The sequence below is a fragment of the Schistocerca gregaria genome, chromosome 2, assembly GCF_023897955.1.
Source record: "Schistocerca gregaria isolate iqSchGreg1 chromosome 2, iqSchGreg1.2, whole genome shotgun sequence".
Taxonomy (NCBI): Eukaryota; Metazoa; Arthropoda; class Insecta; order Orthoptera; family Acrididae; genus Schistocerca; species Schistocerca gregaria.
Genome location: NC_064921.1, coordinates 223,276,727 through 223,299,130, shown reverse-complemented (window position 1 = coordinate 223,299,130; position 22,404 = coordinate 223,276,727). Strand labels below are relative to the sequence as shown.

The 22,404-nt window shown below is 42.0% G+C and overlaps 1 protein-coding gene across 3 annotated transcripts in view; it reads left to right on the top strand.

The window, feature by feature from the left end:
• LOC126336726 (glutathione S-transferase D5-like) overlaps positions 1-22,404 on the top strand; it is a 216,006-nt gene that overhangs the window by 172,121 nt on the left and 21,481 nt on the right. For 2 of the 3 annotated variants that reach the window (XM_050000711.1, XM_050000709.1), the window contains exon 2: positions 18,433-18,584. In XM_050000711.1, the coding sequence (XP_049856668.1) occupies positions 18,441-18,584 (144 nt within the window). In that variant the 5' untranslated portion in view covers positions 18,433-18,440. Of the gene's footprint in view, positions 1-2,191; positions 2,253-18,432; positions 18,585-22,404 lie in introns of those variants that run through there. The other variant, XM_050000710.1, reaches the window with a different exon arrangement.

The following is a 22,404-nucleotide window of genomic DNA, read 5'->3' as shown; positions in this document are numbered from 1 at the left end:
CCTCTTGGTTACTAGAAATATGTAAACCAAAATTCATTAACGAGACGAAATGTCAAAAATGCGTTTAACACCAGAAGAGTGTCTGAAAATGCCTTCCTGCTGTCGTGCTATTCGCGAAAGCATTGTAATATTTTCCATTTGAAACAACGGTTGCGCACATACGACAAAAATGATGAGGGATAAGCAATCGTTAACAGCAGTCTGACAATCTTTTGGAGCATCTAAAACGGCGTCGCCGGCTACATAGCAACGCACAGCGTTAGTCTGCAGAGCCATCTCATTATACACTACTGGAAATTGAAATAAGAACACCGTGAATTCATTGTCCCAGGAAGGGGAAACTTTATTGACACATTTCTGGTGTCAGATACATCACATGATCACACTGACAGAACCACAGGCACATAGACACAGGCAACAGAGCATGCACAATGTCGGCACTAGTACAGTGTATATCCACCTTTCGCAGCAATGCAGGCTGCTATTCTCCCATGGAGACGATCATGGAGATGTTGGATGTAGTCCTGTGGAACGGCTTGCCATGCCATTTCCACCTGGCGCCTCAGTTGGACCAGCGTTCGTGCTGGACGTGCAGACCGCGTGAGACGACGCTTCATCCAGTCCCAAACATGCTCACTGGGAGACAGATCCGGAGATCTTGCTGGCCAGGGTAGTTGACTTACACCTTCTAGAGCACGTTGGGTGGCATGGGATACATGCGGACGTGCATTGTCCTGTTGGAACAGAAAGTTCCCTTGCCGGTCTAGGAATGCTAGAACGATGGGTTCGATGACGGTTTGGATGTACCGTGCACTATTCAGTGTCCCCTCGACGATCACCAGAGGTGTACGGCCAGTGTAGGAGATCGCTCCCCACACCATGATGCCGGGTGTTGGCCCTGTGTACCTCGGTCGTATGCAGTCCTGATTGTGGCGCTCACCTGCACGGCGCCAAACACGCATACGACAATCATTGGCACCAAGGCAGAAGCGACTCTCATCGCTGAAGACGACACGTCTCCATTCGTCCCTCCATTCACGCCTGTCGCGACACCACTGGAGGCGGGCTGCACGATGTTGGTGCGTGAGCGGAAGACAGTCTAACGGTGTGCGGGACCATAGCCCAGCTTCATGGAGACGGTTGCGAATGGTTCTCGCCGATACCCCAGGAGCAACAGTGTCCCTAATTTGCTGGGAAGTGGCGGTGCGGTCCCCTACGGCACTGCGTAGGATCCTACGGTCTTGGCGTGCATCCGTGTGTCGCTGCGGTCCGGTTCCAGGTCGACGGGCACGTGCACCTTCCGCCGACCACTGGCGACAACATCGATGTACTGTGGAGACCTCACGCCCCACGTGTTGAGCAATTTGGCGGTACGTCCATCCGGTCTCCCGCATGCCCACTATACGCTCTCGCTCAAAGTCCGTCAACTGCACATACGGTTCACGTCCACGCTGTCGCGCCATGCTACCAGTGTTAAAGACTGCGATGGAGCTCCGTATGCCACGGCAAACTGGCTGACACTGACGGCGGCGGTGCACAAATGCTGCGCAGCTATTGCCATTCGACGGTCAACGCCGCGGTTCCTGGTGTGTCCGCTGTGCCGTGCGTGTGATCATTGCTTGTACAGCCCTCTCGCAATGTCCGGAGCAAGTATGGTGGGTCTGACACACCGGTGTCAATGTGTTCTTTTTTCCATTTCCAGGAGTGTATATCCGTGGCAGCCTGACAAAAATAATACACTTGGGAAGGAAATGGAAGACTTGCGAGTGGCGCATTTGTTCGCTTATGAAATAAGTAGGCGGAGATAGCCGACAAGTTTCAGTTTATCTCTTGACGTAGCGATTGCAACATTTCTTGGCGCCACAAAGATAACAAGGGATTTGAGTTTGCACCTGAATCACGCAGCTCTAATTTGGCGGAAGAATAAACGCCTGTTGTGTAGTTTTGGCAGGTTTGTTAAGTAACTATTCCTTTCGCCAAATGACCCTCAAACAACGGAGTGAACGTTTAACAAAATAATCGTTGTTTCATTACAATCGAAATAATACAGTAGTTGTTGCAATCTAAGGTTCGTGGAGCCAGGGAATGTAGTTCGCTACTTCGGTTTATCTTGTTGCGTCATTTTGTCTGAGTCAGCGGCGACCGTGACGCAGCATCTTCAACGGTATAAAACAAGCTGCTGCCTCGCAGCCTAATAACAGACGCCGGAAATTCCACAACGCACAACACTCCACAGCCAGACGCCACATCTGGTACGTTATGAACAAACAGTCTCTGTCTTACCTTCCGACACTAATTCTCCATATTGGTTGACAAGAATAATTAGGGTCTTTAAGAGCTGTAACCTGTCACAAATTTGCTTCATTTCAATTCATTTCATCCACCCAGACTACAGTATTTCTGTTCTCCTATGTATTCCTCGCTCTGCATAATACTTTTTCTGCCCAGATAATCTGTTCATCTGGAAAAAAAATCCTTGTGTCCAGATCACTAGATGAGATCAGGAAACAGAAATAACTCACGAGTCGAAATTGGAAGATCAGGATGGAGCTCGAACTCCTGACACCAGGTCACGTCTGAACAGGCACAATGTTCTCATCTCAGACGTGCCCCCTTCTCCTTTTTGTATAATGTGTCCAATAATGTTGCCTAATGAGAGCAGCTTAGTTTTTATGCGTTTCCAAATATTTAGTTGAGATGTTTTCTGTGCCCCTCACCCCCCCCCCCCCCCCCCCAATCCCAAAAACAACTGTGTCTTTATTTTCCACAGCGACATAACGATTTTCACATTAGTTTCGTAAATTTTCACGATCGGCAGCCCACTTCGAAATTCTTCTGCCAGTAATTGTGTATTCACGTTTCATCATCAGTCATATAATATAGTCATAAATCATACGAATTATAGTTCAGCTTTAACAAAAATTCTTGAATGAAGTCAACAACCTTGGCAATAGTTTCAAAGTCTAATTCCTCTCATAGAGATTTTTACTAATGATAATGTTTGCCAGTGCATTTGAGATGACTACAACTTCACCATACGAACAAACTTGCTACAAGAAATTTCTGATATGAAACGGTGATTTTTATGGATCATTTCTTCAGAAACAGTCATAACAGAGGATCTACAACAGTGTTCGTGTAGTCACATTTATATTTATTTATACTACCACACAGATAGCAGGACGTTTGCTTAGTGATGTTTGTATCAAGTACAGATACCACTTTCATGGTTCAAATGGCTCTGAGCACTATGGGACTTAACTTCTGAGGTCATAAGTCCCCTAGAACTTAGATCTACTTAAACCTAACTAACCTAAGGACATTACACACATCCATGCCCGAGGCAGGATTCGAACCTGCGACCGTAGCGGTCACGCGGTTCCTAACTGAATCGCTTAGGACCGCACGGCCACACCGGCCGGTGATACCACTTTTATAACTAAAACGTATTCATTATTCATTACATTTGTACGGAACGGGTCTTCCCAATGTACTAAGGCAGGCACTAACTAATAAATCTACGTTGCACCTCTTTCAAAGGAATCACACTTATTAAGTGGGATATAATTTCATTTACCATATGTATAGCAATCCTCTTATTTAAGTTTCCGTTTATTTTAATGACGAATTTTATAATGACTGATCTTCGCATAGTATGTATTACAGCAGTCAGACGTGTTTTCGTGTCCCTATCTTTGCAACTATTTGAATGGCATTTCGTTTTAGAGCAACGCAATGCGTTTTATTTGCATTTAACCATCCTCGGTGCCTTGATTATGTGGCATGAATCAAAGTGTACAAATAGTTATATGAAACTCAGTTCTGAAGCTGTTATGTGGTGCATTATGGAGTTTGTATCAATGTTAAGTTTCAAACAAATTTTTCCTTAATATAAATTTCTCATCGTAGAAAGTAATAAGTGATCTGTGCTACACTTGAGCTGTGATATACTGGATTTGTTTGCTACATTATTTTGTAGAACAGGACCGAAAGATTTCTCAAGATGCCTGTTAAAACAGCTGATATTAGGAACTGAGGAAGAAACAACGAGTATTACAATCATTTCCCTGCAGATTCTGTGTAAACGGGTGCAGATATCGGAATCACGATCAGATTTTCATTGAGGTTTACACCTCCTGTAACAGATCTCAACTGTAAATTTTACTTTTACGCTGCAACTGAAACAAAAACCATTTGTTACGAAGTTTTATCAATGGCCGTGACCGTACTATTTCTCTACAAAGCAGATATCAGTGATGCCAACACTCGTAGAGTACTTTCAGTTTAAATCACACACAATGACATTTTCCATCCAAGGGCGTTCGAAGATAGGTAAGTAGCCCCTGAAATGTCACTGAGAGCGAGTTAGAACCATGTTTTTATCTGACTGTGGAAGAACGTTTTTGGATGTACATTTTTAAAATTATGTAACTTGTCTTTAGAAAGCTTATAGTGGCATGATACGCAGCATACGCTCCTGTAAACTATTGCGTGACACACAGCACTACTTCTCTTGCAGCTCCCGCCGCTATAATTGGATGAGCATCTCCGTGACGCTCTCGCGTTTAGTAAGTAATCCCGTGATGGAACGCACTACTCTTCTTCGGATCATGTCTATCTCCTCTATCAGCCATGTTTTGTACGGTCTCAGCCCGCCGATAACATTCATGGAAGAGTTGAAGAAGAATTTTGTTAGTTATCTCGTTTGCAGGTAAATTATATTTTCTCTGGATTTTTCAAATGAGTGACCGTCTGGCATCCGCGTTTTATGTTGCCGTTCCCACTCCGTGAATAAATACGTAGGCACTTTGAGGCCCCTACTGTTTCCAGTAATGTATCAATTGTGTAATCGGAGCCAAATGGATTTTTCCATTTATTTTGGTCCATACATTACATTTTTTATATTGGCGTTCAATGTCAACCCGAGCACCGGATCCTCAGCTGGTCTTCCTGGTTTTTCCTACAATTTTCTGACATTGCGACTTCCTTACACGTAACAGCGACATGAAACTTGCAATGTATGTCTTGTATAAATGGTTCAAATGGCTCTGAGCACTATGGGACTTAATTTCTGAGGTCATGAGTCCTCTAGAACTTAGAACTACTTAAACCTAACTATCCTAAGGACATCACACACATCCATACCCCAGGCAGGATTCGAACCTGCGACCGTAACGGTCGCGCGGTTCCAGACTTTAGCGTCTAGAACCGCTCGGCCATGTCTTGTACAGTAAGGGTGCTACAACAGTCCTATGGAGCACACCTAAAGCTTTTTTCACGTCTGTGGACGTGTCTTCGTTTAGACAGACTTCCCTAGCTCCATGTGGAACAAATTCCAATAGTTTTGTTAACTTTGTAAAAGTCTCAGTGTAATCATTTTTAGGGAACAAGTAAAAGTAGAAAAGAGGAGTTATTTCAGTTACAGTGGTGTCAATTTTGTATCCACATAAAGCAGGTTGTAAGGAAAGTTTGTTCGCTTAACCGCATGACCTGTTTCAGAGCGTTAGAGCTCTAGCGAAACACGAGGCCAACAAGCAACTTCCGGCTTGTTGACCACGGTGAAGCGCTCCGCAAGCTGCTCTTAGCTCCCTTTAACGTGGGAAGGAGCAATCTTGACGTTCCATACTGACTGGCCGACCGCTATGCAAGTATTATTGTTTTTAATTAATTGTTAGCACTTGAGGATGGGGCTGTAATGATCTGAAAACGGCATCCCCATTAAAAGAATAAATTTTTATTACAACCGTAGCGGATTCTAATTTTCCAAATGTTTTAAATCAGTTGTGGATGACCTCCACATCAAATCCTTTGTGTACAAATAATTTTTTTGTCAATTCGTAACACTGTTGTAGTTAGAATTTCATCTGCCACATTTAACTCGGGCATGGTCCAAGGTTTATTCGAAGTGAACCGTAGCATTATGTTGCCAGTTACATAGGGCTTGTAGTTTATGCCACTTGCGAAGAAAGTGAGTTATTGATAAAGCCATATTTCTTTTCCTGAAACACTTAACATGTTCAATGTGTAAAGGAAATACTTTGCGAACATTAATTTAAAACTGGTAACATCTTCAGTATAAGGCTTTCATACTGCAGTGGAGCGTGCCCTGACAGTAAACATCCTGACAGATTAAAACTGGGTGCCGGGCCGAGACTTGACCTCGGGACCTTTTCCTTTCTCGAGCAAGTGCTCTACCGACTGGGCTATGGAAGTTCGACTCATTCACTATTTTCTTTCAAATATTTAAATTAGTATTTGTAATATATTCCTATTCTTCTCTATAATCAAATGCTCCACGACAAAGAAAACACGTAAAAAACTATTTACGTTAATAAATATATAGTTTAAAACTGGTTTCGCACGATAGAGCAGATCAGGTTATCGTTGTGGAGGAGGTCATAATCAGTTACTGTCAGTTGTACAAAACACACAAACTTTTATTTTCCTATGAACCACTTAATTACACATTGCCGTAAAAGGATCAAAATAAAACAATACCGCTGAAGGCCTAGTTAAAGAAACTTGAGATACTTCCTGTGCTGAAGGCCCAAAACCACACCAAAAACAAGAACGGCTGAAGGCCTGAACAGAAGTTATAAAAAAATGCTTTAAAGAATACACACGCCTGAAGGCCTTACTTGAAAAAATATTTCACGAAAGAGCTCGGCCGAAGGCCACAGACTAAACACTGAACAACTCAGGACTTAAGGCCTGGATAACAGAATATCAGATAGAACAAACTTTCAAAATTTAGTTTTTAAACAAATCAATCTTCAAATCTTTATTTGAGTCAGCTGAAGGCCTTATTTTAAAATTGAAAGAAATTCGTAGACGACTGAAGGCCTCGCACAGTACTTCAGACTAAAATGAAAATCTAAAACTAACAAAACAGTGGTGCTCAGAAGTGTTCCAAGGGTCGACCTGAGGAGGAAGCTCTAACCTAAGGTGAGGTGAGACGGGTAGCCAAGTTAAATAATTGGATGGCAACCCGACCCAGCGGCTGAAGGACTGACCAACAACCTAATCAGTTCCCTTCTGCCTGACCAATGGCACGACAACGAAAAGAATCAGCCGAGGCCCAAGATACCAGCAGCACTATATCTTAAAAATTGGCGTCTAACAACAGCCAAGGCACAATAACCACTCTAAGAAAAACCAACCAACTAGTAAAGGCTGCACACCCTGCCAGGCAGCATCAACACAGGGAGGAAAAACACACTGCTGGAAAACTACACTTACGACCAGGGCAGGTAACTGTGGCGTTAATGGTTACAAGGCAGAAAATACTGCTGATGCACTTCACTGATAAGTAGTAACTAATTTAATAGTTAAAGACCATACAGTAAGATGGCTGCAAAATTTTTCCCGACTGCAACACATCATACATTGCTACTAACCGGCACGGCCCAGGAAATAGCAACTGGCAATGAACGAAGAGATGCCACAGCAGTTAAGGTTTGATAACGGGTTCGCTGATCACTAAACTTCAGTATCCAGGTTTGGTGGGCAGCAAACTTTGTAGCTTTCCTAGCTAGTGCCTCCCAATCTGGCTACGCGTGCACGCCACCAGCGGTCCAGGTCTGACCGCGCGCCGCGGAGACTTCCTCACTGCTCTGTCCCAACTGATCGACTGCCACACCCCACCACACAGAAATACAGTGGGCGCGCCAAAGATGGTACAGCAGTACTAGTATTGTTAAGCGCTGCTGCTGCCACTGACCAAGACAAGTCAGCAGCTCATTATGGAAGTAACTCAGGGAGAAATAAGACGCCACTCGATTGTGACAGAATGCCCTTTAGCCTCTCTACAGACCGTACTACTTTACATATAATTCCGCCACGATCCTGGATAAACTGAAAGAACCAGAGGTTGTACAGAGTTTCAGGGAGAGCATAAGGGAACAATTGACAGGAATAGGGGAAAGAAATACAGTAGAAGAAGAATGGGTAGCTCTGAGGGATGTAGTAGTGAAGGCAGCAGAAGATAAAGTAGGTACAAAGACGAGGGCTGCTAGAAATCCTTGGGTAACAGAAGAAATATTCAATTCAATTGATGAAAGGAGAAAATATAAAATTGCAGTAAATGAAGCAGGCAAAAGGAATACAAACGTCTCAAAAATGAGATCGACAGGAAGTGCAAAATGGCTAAACAGGGATGGCTAGAGGACAAATGTAAGGACGTAGAAGCTTATCTCACTTGGGGTAAGATAGATACTGCCTACAGGAAAATTAAAGAGACCTTTGGAGAGAAGAGAACCACGTGTATGAATATCAAGAGCTCAGATGGCAGCCCAGTTCTAAGCAAAGAAGGGAAGGCAGAAAGGTGGAAGGAGTATATAGAAGGTTTATACAAGGGCGATGTACTGGAAATGGACAATATTATGGAAATGGAAGAGGATGTAGATGAAGACGCAATGGGAGATACGATACTGCGTGAAGAGTTTGACAGAGCACTGAAAGACCTGAGTCGAAACAAGGCCCCCGGAGTAGACAACATTCCATTAGAACTACTGACGGCCTTGGGAGAGCCAGTCATGACAAAACTCTACCAGCTGGTGAGCAAGATGTATGAGACAGGCGAAATACCCTCAGACTTCAAGAAGAATATAATAATTCCAATCCCAAAGAAAGCAGGTGCTGACAGATGTGAAAATTACCGAACTATCAGTTTAATATGTCACAGCTGCAAAATACTAACGCGAATTCTTTACAGACGAATGGAAAAACTAGTAGATGCGGACCTCGGGGAGGATCAGTTCGGATTCCGTCGAAATGTTGGAACACGTGAGGCAATACTGACTTATCTTAGAAGAAAGATTAAGAAAAGGCAAACCTACGTTTCTAGCATTTGTAGACTTAGAGAAAGCTTTTGACAATGTTGACTGGAATACTCTTTTACAAATTCTAAAGGTGGCAGGGGTAAAATACATGGAGCGAAAGGCTATTTATAATTTGTACAGAAACCAGATGGCAGTCATAAGAGTCGAGGGGCATGAAAGGGAAGCAGTGGTTGGGAAAGGAGTGAGACAGGGTTGTAGCCTCTCCCCGATGTTATTCAATCTGTATATTGAGCAAGCAGTAAAGGAAACAAAAGAAAAATTTGGAGTAGGTATTAAAATTCATGGAGACGAAGTAAAAACTTTGAGGTTCGCCGATGACATTGTAATTCTGTCAGAGACGGCAAAGCACTTGGAAGAGCAGTTGAACGGAATGGACAGTGTCTTGAAAGGAGGATATAAGATGAACATTAACAAAAGGAAAACGAGGATAATGGAATGTAGTCAAATTAAATCGGGTGATGCTGAGGGAATTAGATTAGGAAACGAGACACTTAAAGTAGTAAAGGAGTTTTGCTATTTAGGAAGTAAAATAACTGATGATGGTCGAAGTAGAGAGGATATAAAATGTAGACTGGCAATGGCAAGGAAAGCGTTTCTGAAGAAGAGAAATTTGTTAACATCGAATATAGATTTATGTATCAGGAAGTCGTTTCTGAAAGTATTTGTTTGGAGTGTAGCCATGTATGGAAGTGAAACATGGACGATAACTAGTTTGGACAAGAAGAGAATAGAAGCTTTCGAAATGTGGTGCTACAGAAGAATACTGAAGATAAGGTGGATAGATCACGTAACTAATGAGGAGGTATTGAATAGGATTGGGGAGAAGAGAAGTTTGTGGCACAACTTGACTAGAAGAAGGGATCGGTTGGTAGGACATGTTTTGAGGCATCAAGGGATCACAAATTTAGCATTGGAGGGCAGCGTGGAGGGTAAAAATCGTAGAGGGAGACTGAGAGATGAGTACACTAAGCAGATTCAGAAGGATGTAGGTTGCAGTAGGTACTATGAGATGAAGCAGATTGCACAGGATAGAGTAGCATGGAGAGCTGCATCAAACCAGTCTCAGGACTGAAGACGACAACAACAACAATTGTCTTAACATATGGACACAGCCACTATAAAAATTCCTACAACCAGTTCTTTAGCAATTTGTGTGCTAAAATATGCATGAGGTGCTCGTAGCATGAGATGTGTGAAATGTAAAGGAAACTCCCAGGCTTTCTTAATGAATGACTCTCGATTTCATGCCGGCCGAGTTGGCCGAGTGGTTCTTGGCACTACAGTTTGGAACCGCGCGACCGCTACGGCCGTAGGTTCGAGTCCTACCTCGGGCATGGATGTGTGTGATGTCCTTAGGTTATTTAGGTTTATTTATTTATTTATGCATTTATTTTACCTGGCAAGATTAGGGCCTTCAGGTTCTCTCTTACACCTAACCAGGCATACTCAGATTGAACGAGTTACAGTTTCTACATAACATTGAGGACATGTAACGTATTATGCAGTATTGATGTTAAAGAGAAAAAATAGAGATTATAAAAGTAGTACAATGATAATTATAAGAATAAAAAAATACTTATAACAATCAAGAATAATAATAATAATAATAATAATAATAATAATAGTGACTATGTATATGAAAGTGAACATACTTTTCTTTTGTGAATGTCAGTCCCATTGTTAGTTGGGAATTTTCTCGTTATATTCTTGCAGCTTGTGAGTTATTCTCATCGAGCAGAGACAGAAGACGATAGAATGGGGTGAAAGAGATATATAAGAGGTAGATAGGTTAGAGGAAGAGAAATAAAATGGTAAAATTCGAAGCTGTGATGGTGAGGAGAAAGAAAGAGATGAGAGGGGCACAACAATGGTGGCTAAATCTTCCCTAATATATAAGTTTTGAGTAGTTCTAAGTTCTAGGGGACTGATGACCTCAGAAGTTAAGTCCCATAGTGCTCAGAGCCATTTGATTTTTTTTCTTGATTTAGTGAATATGAGAAACTTTCATTTGTGTAAAAATGCCTCTTTGCTCACACATCAGTCTTGTTACGTTACTAACGGAAAAAAATCGCAACACAAGAAAAAGAAAATCAGTAGGCATGTTTCTAGAGGTACATCTGAGAGATATGATGTCTATTCAGATTTCACATCGTCACGTAAGAGTGCCGCTAGTAGAGTCGCTATGAGGACGTAAATCGGGTTTGCTATAAATACACTTTCCAACGATCGTGACCGTTAGTTACCTTTAGATTAGACTTGGTTAGTTAATGTTAGTCAAGACTGCCTGTAAGGCGAAAAAGACCCTTTTGTCAACACTACGCTGAATTTGAGCGAGGTCGTGTAATAGGGCTAGGGGAAGCTGGATGTTCCTTCCGTAATATTGCAGAAAGACTTGGCTGGAATGTAGCCACTCTATATGATTGCTGCTAGCGGTGGTGACGAGAATTTACAGGTACAAGAAGAGCGTGCTCCGCACGGTCGCATGGCTACCGAGAGGAACCACTATCACGTTCGGCGTAAGGCGCATCGTACTGTATCTGCAGCAGCAATTTGAGCAGTAGCTGACGACAGCACAGTGACATAACGAACTGTTAGAAATCGGTTACTTTAAGGACAGCTCCGAGCCAGACGTCCTGTAGCGTGCATTATACCGACCCCACCCCACCGCCATTTGCGACTTCTGATGAAAGCTGGTTCTGCCTCGGTGCCAGTGATGGCCGTGCGTTGGTTACAAGGAGGCCAGTTGAGGGCCTGCAATCAATGTGTCTGTGTCCTAAGACACTGGATCTACAACTGGAGTTATCGTCTGGAGGTGCGACTTCGTATGACAGCAGGAACACTCTCTTGCTTTTCCAACCCACTCTGGTAGCAAATTTGTACGTCAGTCTGGTGACTCGGCCTGTTTTGGTGGTAATCATGAACAACTTTCAAGGGGGTGTTCTCCAATAGGATACCGCTCGTCCATATGTCGCAGCTGTAGCACATTATTCTCTTCGGAGTGTCGACGTGTTACCATGGTCTGCTCGATCACCAGATATGTACGAATGGAGCACATATGGGACATCATCGGACGAAAACCCCGGCGTCATCCACAAACAGCATTAACCGTCCCTGTATTGACCGGTCAAGTGCTACAGAAATGGAACTCCATCCCACAAACTGACATCCGGCACCTGTATAACACAATTCATGTACGTCTTCATGCTTGCATGAAAAAATCTGGCACTTAAAGTTAATCACTTATATATGTTACCTAGACTTAGGTATTCCCAAAATTTCATTATTCGAAATTAACATTTCCTTGGCGTTGCGATTTTCCTTCCGTCAGTGTACTTTTTATCATACGAATTCATATTAACTATAAGGAATGTCGCAATGTTTGTAATAGTTATCGGTTTTATTTATTTAGGAAATTATGATGGCCAGATTGGGGTCATCAGCCCTTATGTTCGAGCAAATACTGCAAACGTTCCGAGCAAACGTATATGTTTTTGCGTAAGTATTATTCTAAGTTTCAACTTATCATAACATCAGTTCAGTAGCCGAATCACGAACATATATGTTGCTCTTTCCATTTCTTTAGTGCCATCATGTTCGGCCGTCGTCTCGATCTCTGTAAGAACAAATTAAGTAATTTCGTACTATACTATATTAATAAAAATCCTCCTCTTTACCAATGAATCAAAAAGTTATTATTTAACTGGATTCTTCATTTACAGTTATAACCAGGTGTGTGTTACGAATGATATTATGTAATTTTGTAAGGAACACAGCTGCAATTAAAAATTTTTCTCTACACTACACCATAGAGTATAAAATCTATGTGAACGTTAACGTACGCCGGATGGAACTGATGTCTTCATCGTATGTGTATAATTTCTCCTGAAGTCACGCGTCCAGTACTGTGGATTTGTACACGCATTTCATAGACATCTTAATAATGCTTTGCTTGAGACTTTGAAGAAGTAAGAGCAATGGAATTTCGACTGTTGGCGTCAGTGTCACACAACTTTGATGTTGCTAATTCTTTTATTATAGGAAATGAATGGATAGCCCCTCTGTTTTTTGGGTTTAGTACCGCACTTGATCTTATAGCTAAGCCTCCTTTGTAATAAATTACGCTGCGCCGGTATTGTGAAGTGGCTTCATAGTAAGCCAAAGTGAAACTGCCCCGAAAAACATTGAATTTGTAGCAATGGTACGCAACAAATTAGCAATCAATCTAACATTAAATATTTTTAGGAATAACGTTCTTTAGATTTTACTTTCTTCTGCACTATGTTTAGTTATCGTTTATGCTTAAGAAAACCACAATATTGTTCGCACATATCAAATTTCCACATTTTAGCTTCTTTTGCTATAGTTTCCAATTGTAACTACATCAAAATAAACAAAATGGTTTTAGAAATCTGAGCAATCCATAACTAATGACTCATACTCACGCATATAATTTGTAACTGAAAATTGTTTGGAATTTGTACTAATTCAACGGACTGACTGGCAGGACCGTCCCATAAATATAAAATATATGATACCTGTACACTATAATATGTGACTCCATATTTTTGAATACACGAAGAACCTCCTACTGCCATGGTAACTATAAGCAGGTCTTTGTGATACTTACTTACAAAAAGTAATTTTCCATTCTCTGGTTCTGTCGATTTGCGTCGGCAGAAGCAACGGTTTCCCAACATTGCTGTTACCAATAAATAAATGTGTGGAAACAGGACAAATAAAACCAATACTACTGTTTTATCCATAGCGCAAAAATTTAAACAAATAACGTAATAATGATGTCACGAAACAATGACGGCATGATGTGGCCAATGTACAGTACACAGTTCTCAATGCTCAGTTTCTACTGACTGCTCACCACCAAAGAGCATCGCATATCCTAGACAAGAGTATCAAATAAAGCTTTGTTTGCATCCGTTCTCGCAAGCGGGCTTTGTCAGCTTCATGGAAAAGTTATTCATTTCCATTCAGCTTCGCTTTCAGTAAATGAATTAGTGCAGTATGGTAAGACCCTTGATTGTTTTCCTGTCTGCTTGCCAGTTCAACGTGAAATATGTCCAAACAGAGAAAAATTGCAGCTTAATCACTTCACAGGGACAAGATGAGGAACTATATTCTCAAAATGGATTCGTATTTTTTATTTCCACTTGTAAATTTTGAGAAAAAGTTTCTACCCTGAAAACGCACAGAGTACACATTTTTCCATACAGTTTCACTTTTTATTTCATTTTGTTTTTATTTTTGTAACTGGTAAACAATTATGGAAATTTCAGGTTCAACCCTACTCGCTATGTACTATAATAGTCAACATCTTAGAACAGTAACTTTTCTCAAAAAGTTACGACTGTGATTCATCTTCTGAATTCTAACTAGAACATTTCTGCTCCAAATTTAATTTTAAATATAAAGAACAGCCAGGATTTACGTTCCTAATTAAGTCGTTAATAGAATGAGTAAAAAATATAATGTTTTAGGCAATTAGCTCTCATAACAACAAGACATGACACAGATCACTTACCTTCTCCTACAACTTGAGGACAAAACGAAACCAAATGCCTAATAGGGAGTATTTCACTCTGGCAGATTTGCGGTCTCCACTGAAAACAGATAAGACCTTATTCGTTATTTACATTATTTACTGATCTTTGCTGGTCCACGTCTAATACACGGTGTCCAGCGAAGGAGTCTCTGATTTCAAAATTAAATACTTCGAAAACAAAGGCTGACAGAAGAGTGCAGCAAATGATATGTTTATTGCGAAACTGTTAGAATTTTATACAAACGTTATACACAAGTTTGTAAATAGATGGAGAAGTGCTGACGGATGGCGTTGTATGCTGTGCAAGCTCTTACAGTATCAGCGTACATAATTAAACTCGTCCTCTGCAGAGAGTCTATGCCATCACATCACATTCTTTTCGAAATATCGATCGCTCGCAGTATGGAGGTGGCGACACCAAACAACGAAGTTTGCCATCACAACCTGTAGTGTAGCAACGGAAATGGGTTTAGATGACACACAGATCGTCGATTGAAGCTCGTCCATCGTGGTGGGATGGTTCCGACAGACAGTGTCTTTCAATGTGCCCCACTAAAAGTAGTCACAAGGAGTCAGATGAGGCCAAACTATCCCTGCCCCAGTAAATTAGCAGGAATCCATCGCAATATCTTCCTTCCCGAAGCACACACCAAGAAGGTGCGATGTGGTCGCCCCACCTCGAATGAACCTCTCTGTGCCCGATCGATCCTCCAGTTATAGCTGTGTGACGAAAAACTGTTTCGAAACTGCAACGTAACGTTCACTAGTGGTTTATCATGAAAAAAGGGCCTATACTGCATCTGACCCCAGCCCAAACAGAAACTTTGAGAGAATGTAGTGGTTTCCCTTCACACAAATTGTGATTTTCGGAAACACAGACTCGCCAGTTCTTTTTATTTAAGACTCCGTTCAGGAGGAAGTGTGCATCATCTGTGAAACATATGAAGCCAACATTAATTCCTTCATTATCAATCACTGAGAGAATCTGGTTCTCAAAGTCAGCCCTCTGCCGCATAGCTCGTACAGGTATGGCCTATCGGGTTTGAATTTTGGCTGGAAACGTATACGCTCTGTCTCAGTACTTTCTGTGTGTTGGAAAGCTGCAAATCAGTCTTTTCTGCAGTTCTTCGGACGGATTTTCTCGGATTAGCTGAATAATTCCAGAAACGGTGACGACATTTCAGGAGTAACTACAATTGGCTTCGAGCCAACACTCCCCTCTATATTATAACCAAAGCTTCCTGTCCGTTGGAATTTGGCTAAGTGCCTGCGAATGGTTTTGTCATCGAGTCCTTTTGATACATTAAAACTGGGCCTCGTTACTGCACGACTGTGTTCTCAACTGTAGTATTCCAGCACCAGAGCCTGCCGTTGTGGCCCAGCGGTTCTAGGCGCTTCAGTCTGGAACCGCGCGACCGCTACGGTCGCAGGTTCGAATCCTGCCTCGGACATGGATGTGTGTGATGTCCTTAGGTTAGTTAGGTTTAAGTAGTTCTAAGTTCTAGGGGACTGATGACCTCACATTTTAAGTCCTAAAGTACTCAAAGCCATTTGAACCATTTGAACCAGCACCAGAAAAACACGTTGTCCTGTGGGATGTCCGATTTCAACCTACATTCACGTTTCGATGGTAAACCGGTAGCTCTGAGCTGCGGCGCAGCACTTACAGGCACTACGTATTGTGATCACAGCGTCATTTGTTAGCGGGTTTCAAACTATTTCGAAACGTTTGTGTAAAATTGTTACACCTTTCATAATACACATACCGTTTGTTGCGCTCGCCTATCGATCACATTTTTCGGTCTATTTAATTTTGAAATCAGGGACTCCTTCGCTAGACATGCTGTACACATACAGTATTCATTCAACATCAAAGTTATATCATACATCCTCTAATGCTTACATGCTCGTAATATACTGCACCCATTTAGGGCAGAACAGTACTGTCATCTCACTTAACGCAGCCTATTCCATTTTTTGTTGACATTAGCAGGTCCATTTCGTTAAAAAGTTGTATGCACAGCGCTCATTAAAATTTCCTACAATAATGTTAAGAATTAAAGTAGGTAAATACTTTGACATATATGACTAACTGCTGACAGCATGAGCGCTGATGCTGAACTCAAATATTAAATCACATTGGTTAGGTACAGTACCTGTTACCATTATGGCCTAAAATACCATGTAGTTTTTCGGCAGAGCCCCTCTAGCACTCACTGCGTGACCCCACATCTGCATACCACAGAGACGGTGACACTTGTCTACTACAGATGAAAGTATATGGTGGTACACATTAACTTCTGATTATACACTGATGCGACAAAACATTGAGACTAACTGGTTAATAACATGTTGATTTCCCTACGGAGCCGGAACTCAATATGGATTCGAGAGGTCCTGGGTAGGATTTCGGAGGAATATGGCACCAGATGCTTACGCACAGGTCAAAGAGTTCTCAGAAAGTACGGGTCGGTGGTCTGTGAGCATGGAGCTGACGCCTGTTAGCTTCTCTGATGTGTCCCATCGGGTTTAGGGCAGGCGAATTTGGTGTCCAAGGTATCAACAAGAGTTCACTGTCATGCTTCTCAAACCAATGTAGCACTCTTCTGGTCTTGTCACACGAAGTTACCCAGCTGGCGGATGCCATCGCCTTCGGAGAAGACAACAAGCTTGAGGGTACGCAGGTGGTCCACAACAGAGTTGATGTAATCTACAGCTGTCATGAAACCTTCGATTACTACCACAAGTCACATTGAACCCAGATGAATATCACCCCGCTGCTAATGCTTTTCCTACCGGCCTGTGTCAATGGCGCTGTGTATGTTTGGAATCGCTGTTCACGTCTATTAAGGCGTATCCAGATACGACCATAGACCTTCCGTAACAAAAAACGTAACTCATCTCGTCAGACGGTATGTTTTCAGTGATGCGCCATCGAATTTCTATTATCCCGTGGCCACAAAAATCGTAACTGACCATGTTTTTGGATCAACATAAGAATACGTGTAGGCTGTCTGCTGCAGACTCCAGTGTTCAAAAATGTACATTCTGGTCCAAGCACTTTTTCCTGCACCAGCATTGACTTCTCTTGTCTTATTTGCCACAGATCACGTATCTGTCCTGCTTTTCATGATGGGGAAGTTTACGATCTCCACGTTCTGTGACGAGGTATGTACGCTCAACACCTTTTCGCCTACTCCAGCATCACGGACCTTCATCCACTTTCCATAGATGCTCACGACAGTAGCACACAAACAGTTGACCAGTTTCTCCGTTTCCAAGATGCTTGTTTTCAGTCGCCGGATCATAACAGTTTGCCGTTTGTCAAAGTCCCTCAAGTCGATTTCCCCGTTCGCTGCCCGTATTGTTGTTGTAATGAATCCTAATTCATCTCCGCTCCGCTTGCATACGTACCGTAGTTTCCTTAGCGAGTTAAGTGTCCGCAAGACCAAACGCGCGATGGCCAGTTGTCATAACGTTTCAGCACATGTGTGTTTTTAGAAAATCGCTGTGCATCGCATTTTCACACCATGAAAGTACATTGTGCACGCTTCAGAGTCTAGTCTCATTAAGCGCAAATACTAAAAACAACGTCAATGAGATATAAACTTATAACGATATTTTCATTTTGTATTCTCGTGGAGGACAAAAGCTTCTTTACACGGATTTGTCTCCCGCAACATTCGGGACGTCTTAGGGAAACGCGTAAAGGTGAGAGAAAGAAACTGCTCCCATACAAAGTGATGTTAGTGTCTAAGTAACCTTCAGTGTCATTGTTTTGTTACAGAATTTCAGACTGGTGATACTGTGACGTAAATCAAACTGAAAATGTATCCAAAATCGCGGGCTGATTACAACTCTATTTCAAAATAAGCTGCACCACATCTCCTCATATATTTCGTATTTTCTTAGCAAAGTCGTCAAAACTTATTTGTGTTGTCCTGTTTACTGAAAAATGCCCTCAGTCACAAACTGGTGTGGAGAAGAGGCTGTTTTTCCAAAATTTTATTATTTAATGTTCAATTTATTTTTCAGAAAACAAAATGGCTCCGCTGACTCTTTACAACCATCCCTTGAGCCCTCCATGCCGTCTGGTACGACTGGTCGCCGGTATCATCGGTGTTGAACTCAAAATAGAGGATGTAAAGGACGTCTATAAGGACTTGAAAACGCCTGAAATGTTGAAGGTAATATGTGTGTCACTGTTTACATAAATTACCTAATTCATTGCTTATAGAGCGCAAAAAATGCTTCTACAAATTTTGATGGTTGGAAGTTCATGTAGAAGAAATCTATTTAAATTACTTGGGACGAGAAAAGGAAATTTCATAGGAAACATCCAGTCATTTGCTTTAAGTTGTGTAAAACATTAATGGAAAAACATATTTCTCTATGGTCTCTGTGGTCTCGCCAACTCTGTCGGAAGAGAAATGGCTCAATGCTAAAAATACTAAGTTATCGTTGTGAGGTGCCGTAAACGCCATCATTAGCTTTGACATCAGTGGACTTCTTTCCGTGGGGCAATCAGAGGAATTTGATTTTGGTGTATTTTAACCACGTGCAGATGATGGTGGAAGATCACGTGGTTTGCATTTTAATGACTTGCAAGTTTTTCAGCAAAAAAGCAGACATCAGTAGATGCACTGGCTGAATGGTGCTGAAAGTGTATAGGTCATGCCTTCAGCACTGTAACAGTGAGTAATAACAGACTCTCGGTATCTAAAGGGGCAATGATTAGACTAGGTAGCCATATCTGTGTATTTCAATACTGAGATGGAACAATTACATTTTTTCCCTTGCTTCTCACTTCTTTATTCTCTGACAATGATTTGCATATTTTGTAAACGTTTGTTTGGTTCATCTGTACCAACGTGCACAGCTTTATTAATTCACAATGTAAACAGCTACAGAACAAAGGACAAATCCAGAAAACCTGAACGCGCTATCTGGGCGGCAGCGAGCAAACTTTACTGTTGAAGAATAATACCGGGAAGGCCGTAAGTCCTGCCGAAGTAGTTATCAGCACAGCAAGTAAAAGTCCGTGTAGCAATCCGTAGCCCAATCCAGTAGCGAGCAGCCAGGATCCAGTGCGTGACGAGGACGAAGTCAACAGTATTCACTCGGCAAACACCATATCAGTTGAGCTCTTGCCCGCTTCTTATAAAGTCATTTTGACCTCTAAGTAGCGGAACCAAGTGAGGCGCTGAAACACCCCTATCGTCACTTGCCATGCGCTGCAACCTCTTTGACTAGAAAACGTCGATATCTTGTGTGGCGGAATCGACGTCGTTATCCGAACGAGATACAAGGGTATATGTGAAAAATGGAAAACTGCGCGATGCTACGGACTCAAATCAGAACGTACGCCCCCCCCCCCTTTAAATCTATGGCTAAGTCGAGTCAAAGGTTGGAGGATGACAAGGACATACCACCTCCAACAAGACCACATCTAAAAAGGCACTGGGGATTTTGAAGCCAACCTTCAGGATAAGAACAGCAGTACTTACTTGTTTGAAATGTAACAGCTCCTACTGGCCTACGCTTTTTCCTCGCGCTTCATCATATTCAAGGTGTTCCGGAATTCCCCTTGCAAACTTGTAGGACTTGTAGAGGGGAGTAAGTACATAATACGAGGGTTATTCAGCAATTAAAGAGGCAAATTGGTCTGGAGAGAAAGCTTTTATTTTTACAAAGCAATACTTTTCGCATATTTCAACACAATCCTCTTGAACATTTATACACTTCTTACAACGGGCTACAAGCTTTTTTATTCCGGCTGCAAATAACTCTTTATCTTGATGTGTGAAACAATTTCCCACAAACTTTTTCACGCCCTCGTTATCCTGGACCCTCTCCCCACATAATGCCTCCTTCGGTGCACCAAACAAATGGAAATCACTAAGTGCTAAATCTGGACGGTAAGGTGGATGAGGCAGTACTTCCCAGCCCATTTTGTCGATGTTTCACGGGTTACTTGAGCAACATGAGGACATTCGTTTTCTTGCTGGAGAATCACGCCACTCCTCTGAGATCCACGTCGTCTCTCTCTCCCATATCTGGCTTCACTTTGTTTAAAAGTAAATCCGAGTAGTATTGGCTGTTCATTGTATGCTGCTCTTCGAGATAATCACAAAAAACTGGACGTTCAGCATCCTAAAACACCGTCAACATGTCTTTTCCTGCTGTTGCTTGAGTTTTGAATTTTTTCTTATAGGTGAGATGGAGTGCATCATCTTTTGGATTGTGGCTCATAATAGACGGCAAAGGACTTGGAAGAGCAGTTGAACGGAATGGACAGTGTCTTGAAAGGAGGATATAAGATGAACATCAACAAAAGCAAAACGAGGATAATGGAATGTAGTCAAATTAAATCGGGTGTTGCTGAGGGAATTAGATTAGGAAATAAGACACTTAAAGTAGTAAAGGAGTTTTGCTATTTAGGAAGTAAAATAACTGATGATGGTCGAAGTAGAGAGGATATAAAATGTAGACTGGCAATGGCAAGGAAAGCGTTTCTGAAGAAGAGAAATTTGTTAACATCGAATATAGATTTATGTATCAGGAAGTCGTTTCTGAAAGTATTTGTTTGGAGTGTAGCCATGTATGGAAGTGAAACATGGACGATAACTAGTTTGGACAAGAAGAGAATAGAAGCTTTCGAAATGTGGTGCTACAGAAGAATACTGAAGATAAGGTGGATAGATCACGTAACTAATGAGGAGGTATTGAATAGGATTGGGGAGAAGAGAAGTTTGTGGCACAACTTGACTAGAAGAAGGGATCGGTTGGTAGGACATGTTTTGAGGCATCAAGGGATCACAAATTTAGCATTGGAGGGCAGTGTGGAGGGTAAAAATCGTAGAGGGAGACCGAGAGATGAGTACACTAAGCAGATTCAGAAGGATGTAGGTTGCAGTAGGTACTGGGAGATGAAAAAGCTTGCACAGGATAGAGTAGCATGGAGAGCTGCATCAAACCAGTCTCAGGACTGAAGACCACAACAACAACAATAGTGAACCCAAGCTTCATCTCAAGTTAAAATTTTGGTGAGGAAATGCTCACCTTCCCTTTCATAACGTTCCTTTAGCTCTGTGCACACTCTCGACCTTGTTTCCTCGTGTGGCCTTGTCAACTCCTTTGGGACCCATGTTGCTGCATATGTTTTGCGGTACTTATTGCAGACAATGTTAGAAACTGTACCAGTACTAACTCGAAGTTTATCATCTATCATTTTCACCGTCATACGGCGGTCGGCACGAATAATGTCATCAATTCGACTTTCAAGTTAGGCAGTTGAAAGTCCAAGTGGTGGGCCAGAATGGTGCTCGTCAGTTACTGTGTCGCAACCATTGTTGAACTGCTTTATCCACTTCTAAAAATTTGCATGATTCATATAACTTTCACCATAAACTTTAGACATTCAACAGTATACGTTCACTGATTTCTCGCCTTCAGCAAGTAAAAGACGAATAACAGAACGTTGTTCAACTAATGTGGACGTTTGAAGTGGACTCGCCATCTTGAAATGTATTTTTGAGGTTATAAAGAAGACATTGTTGATACATCAGCTGATCAGGGCTCAGCCCAGTCATGCCAACCTGAAGCCATAAAAGTACAAAACTTTCCCTACAAACAGTTTTTCCCCTAAACCAATTTGTTTCTTTAATTATTGGACGACCCTTCTATTTTCAAGAGGGACCAATGTTGGAAAACGCACCGTTTCCGTTCTACGACGGTTTCAATTCGATCTGTAACTCGTCCACATCTACTGAGGTAAAGGAAAACCTCTGAGTGGCTTGTGCTGGTATACAGTAGGGGAGACTCGATGACGTGTACTACTTCTTGTGGGTCGAAAGTAATGTTTACTATACGAGACTTCTGTAGAGACAGAGAAAGTTCTGCTGGAACGAGTTGTGGCTTCTGCGCTGCAGACTGAAGGAACCCAGATGGTTTAGAGTGTGTGTACCAGAACGTGCTTCGTAGGTACAGTGTCTGTAACAACGTAGG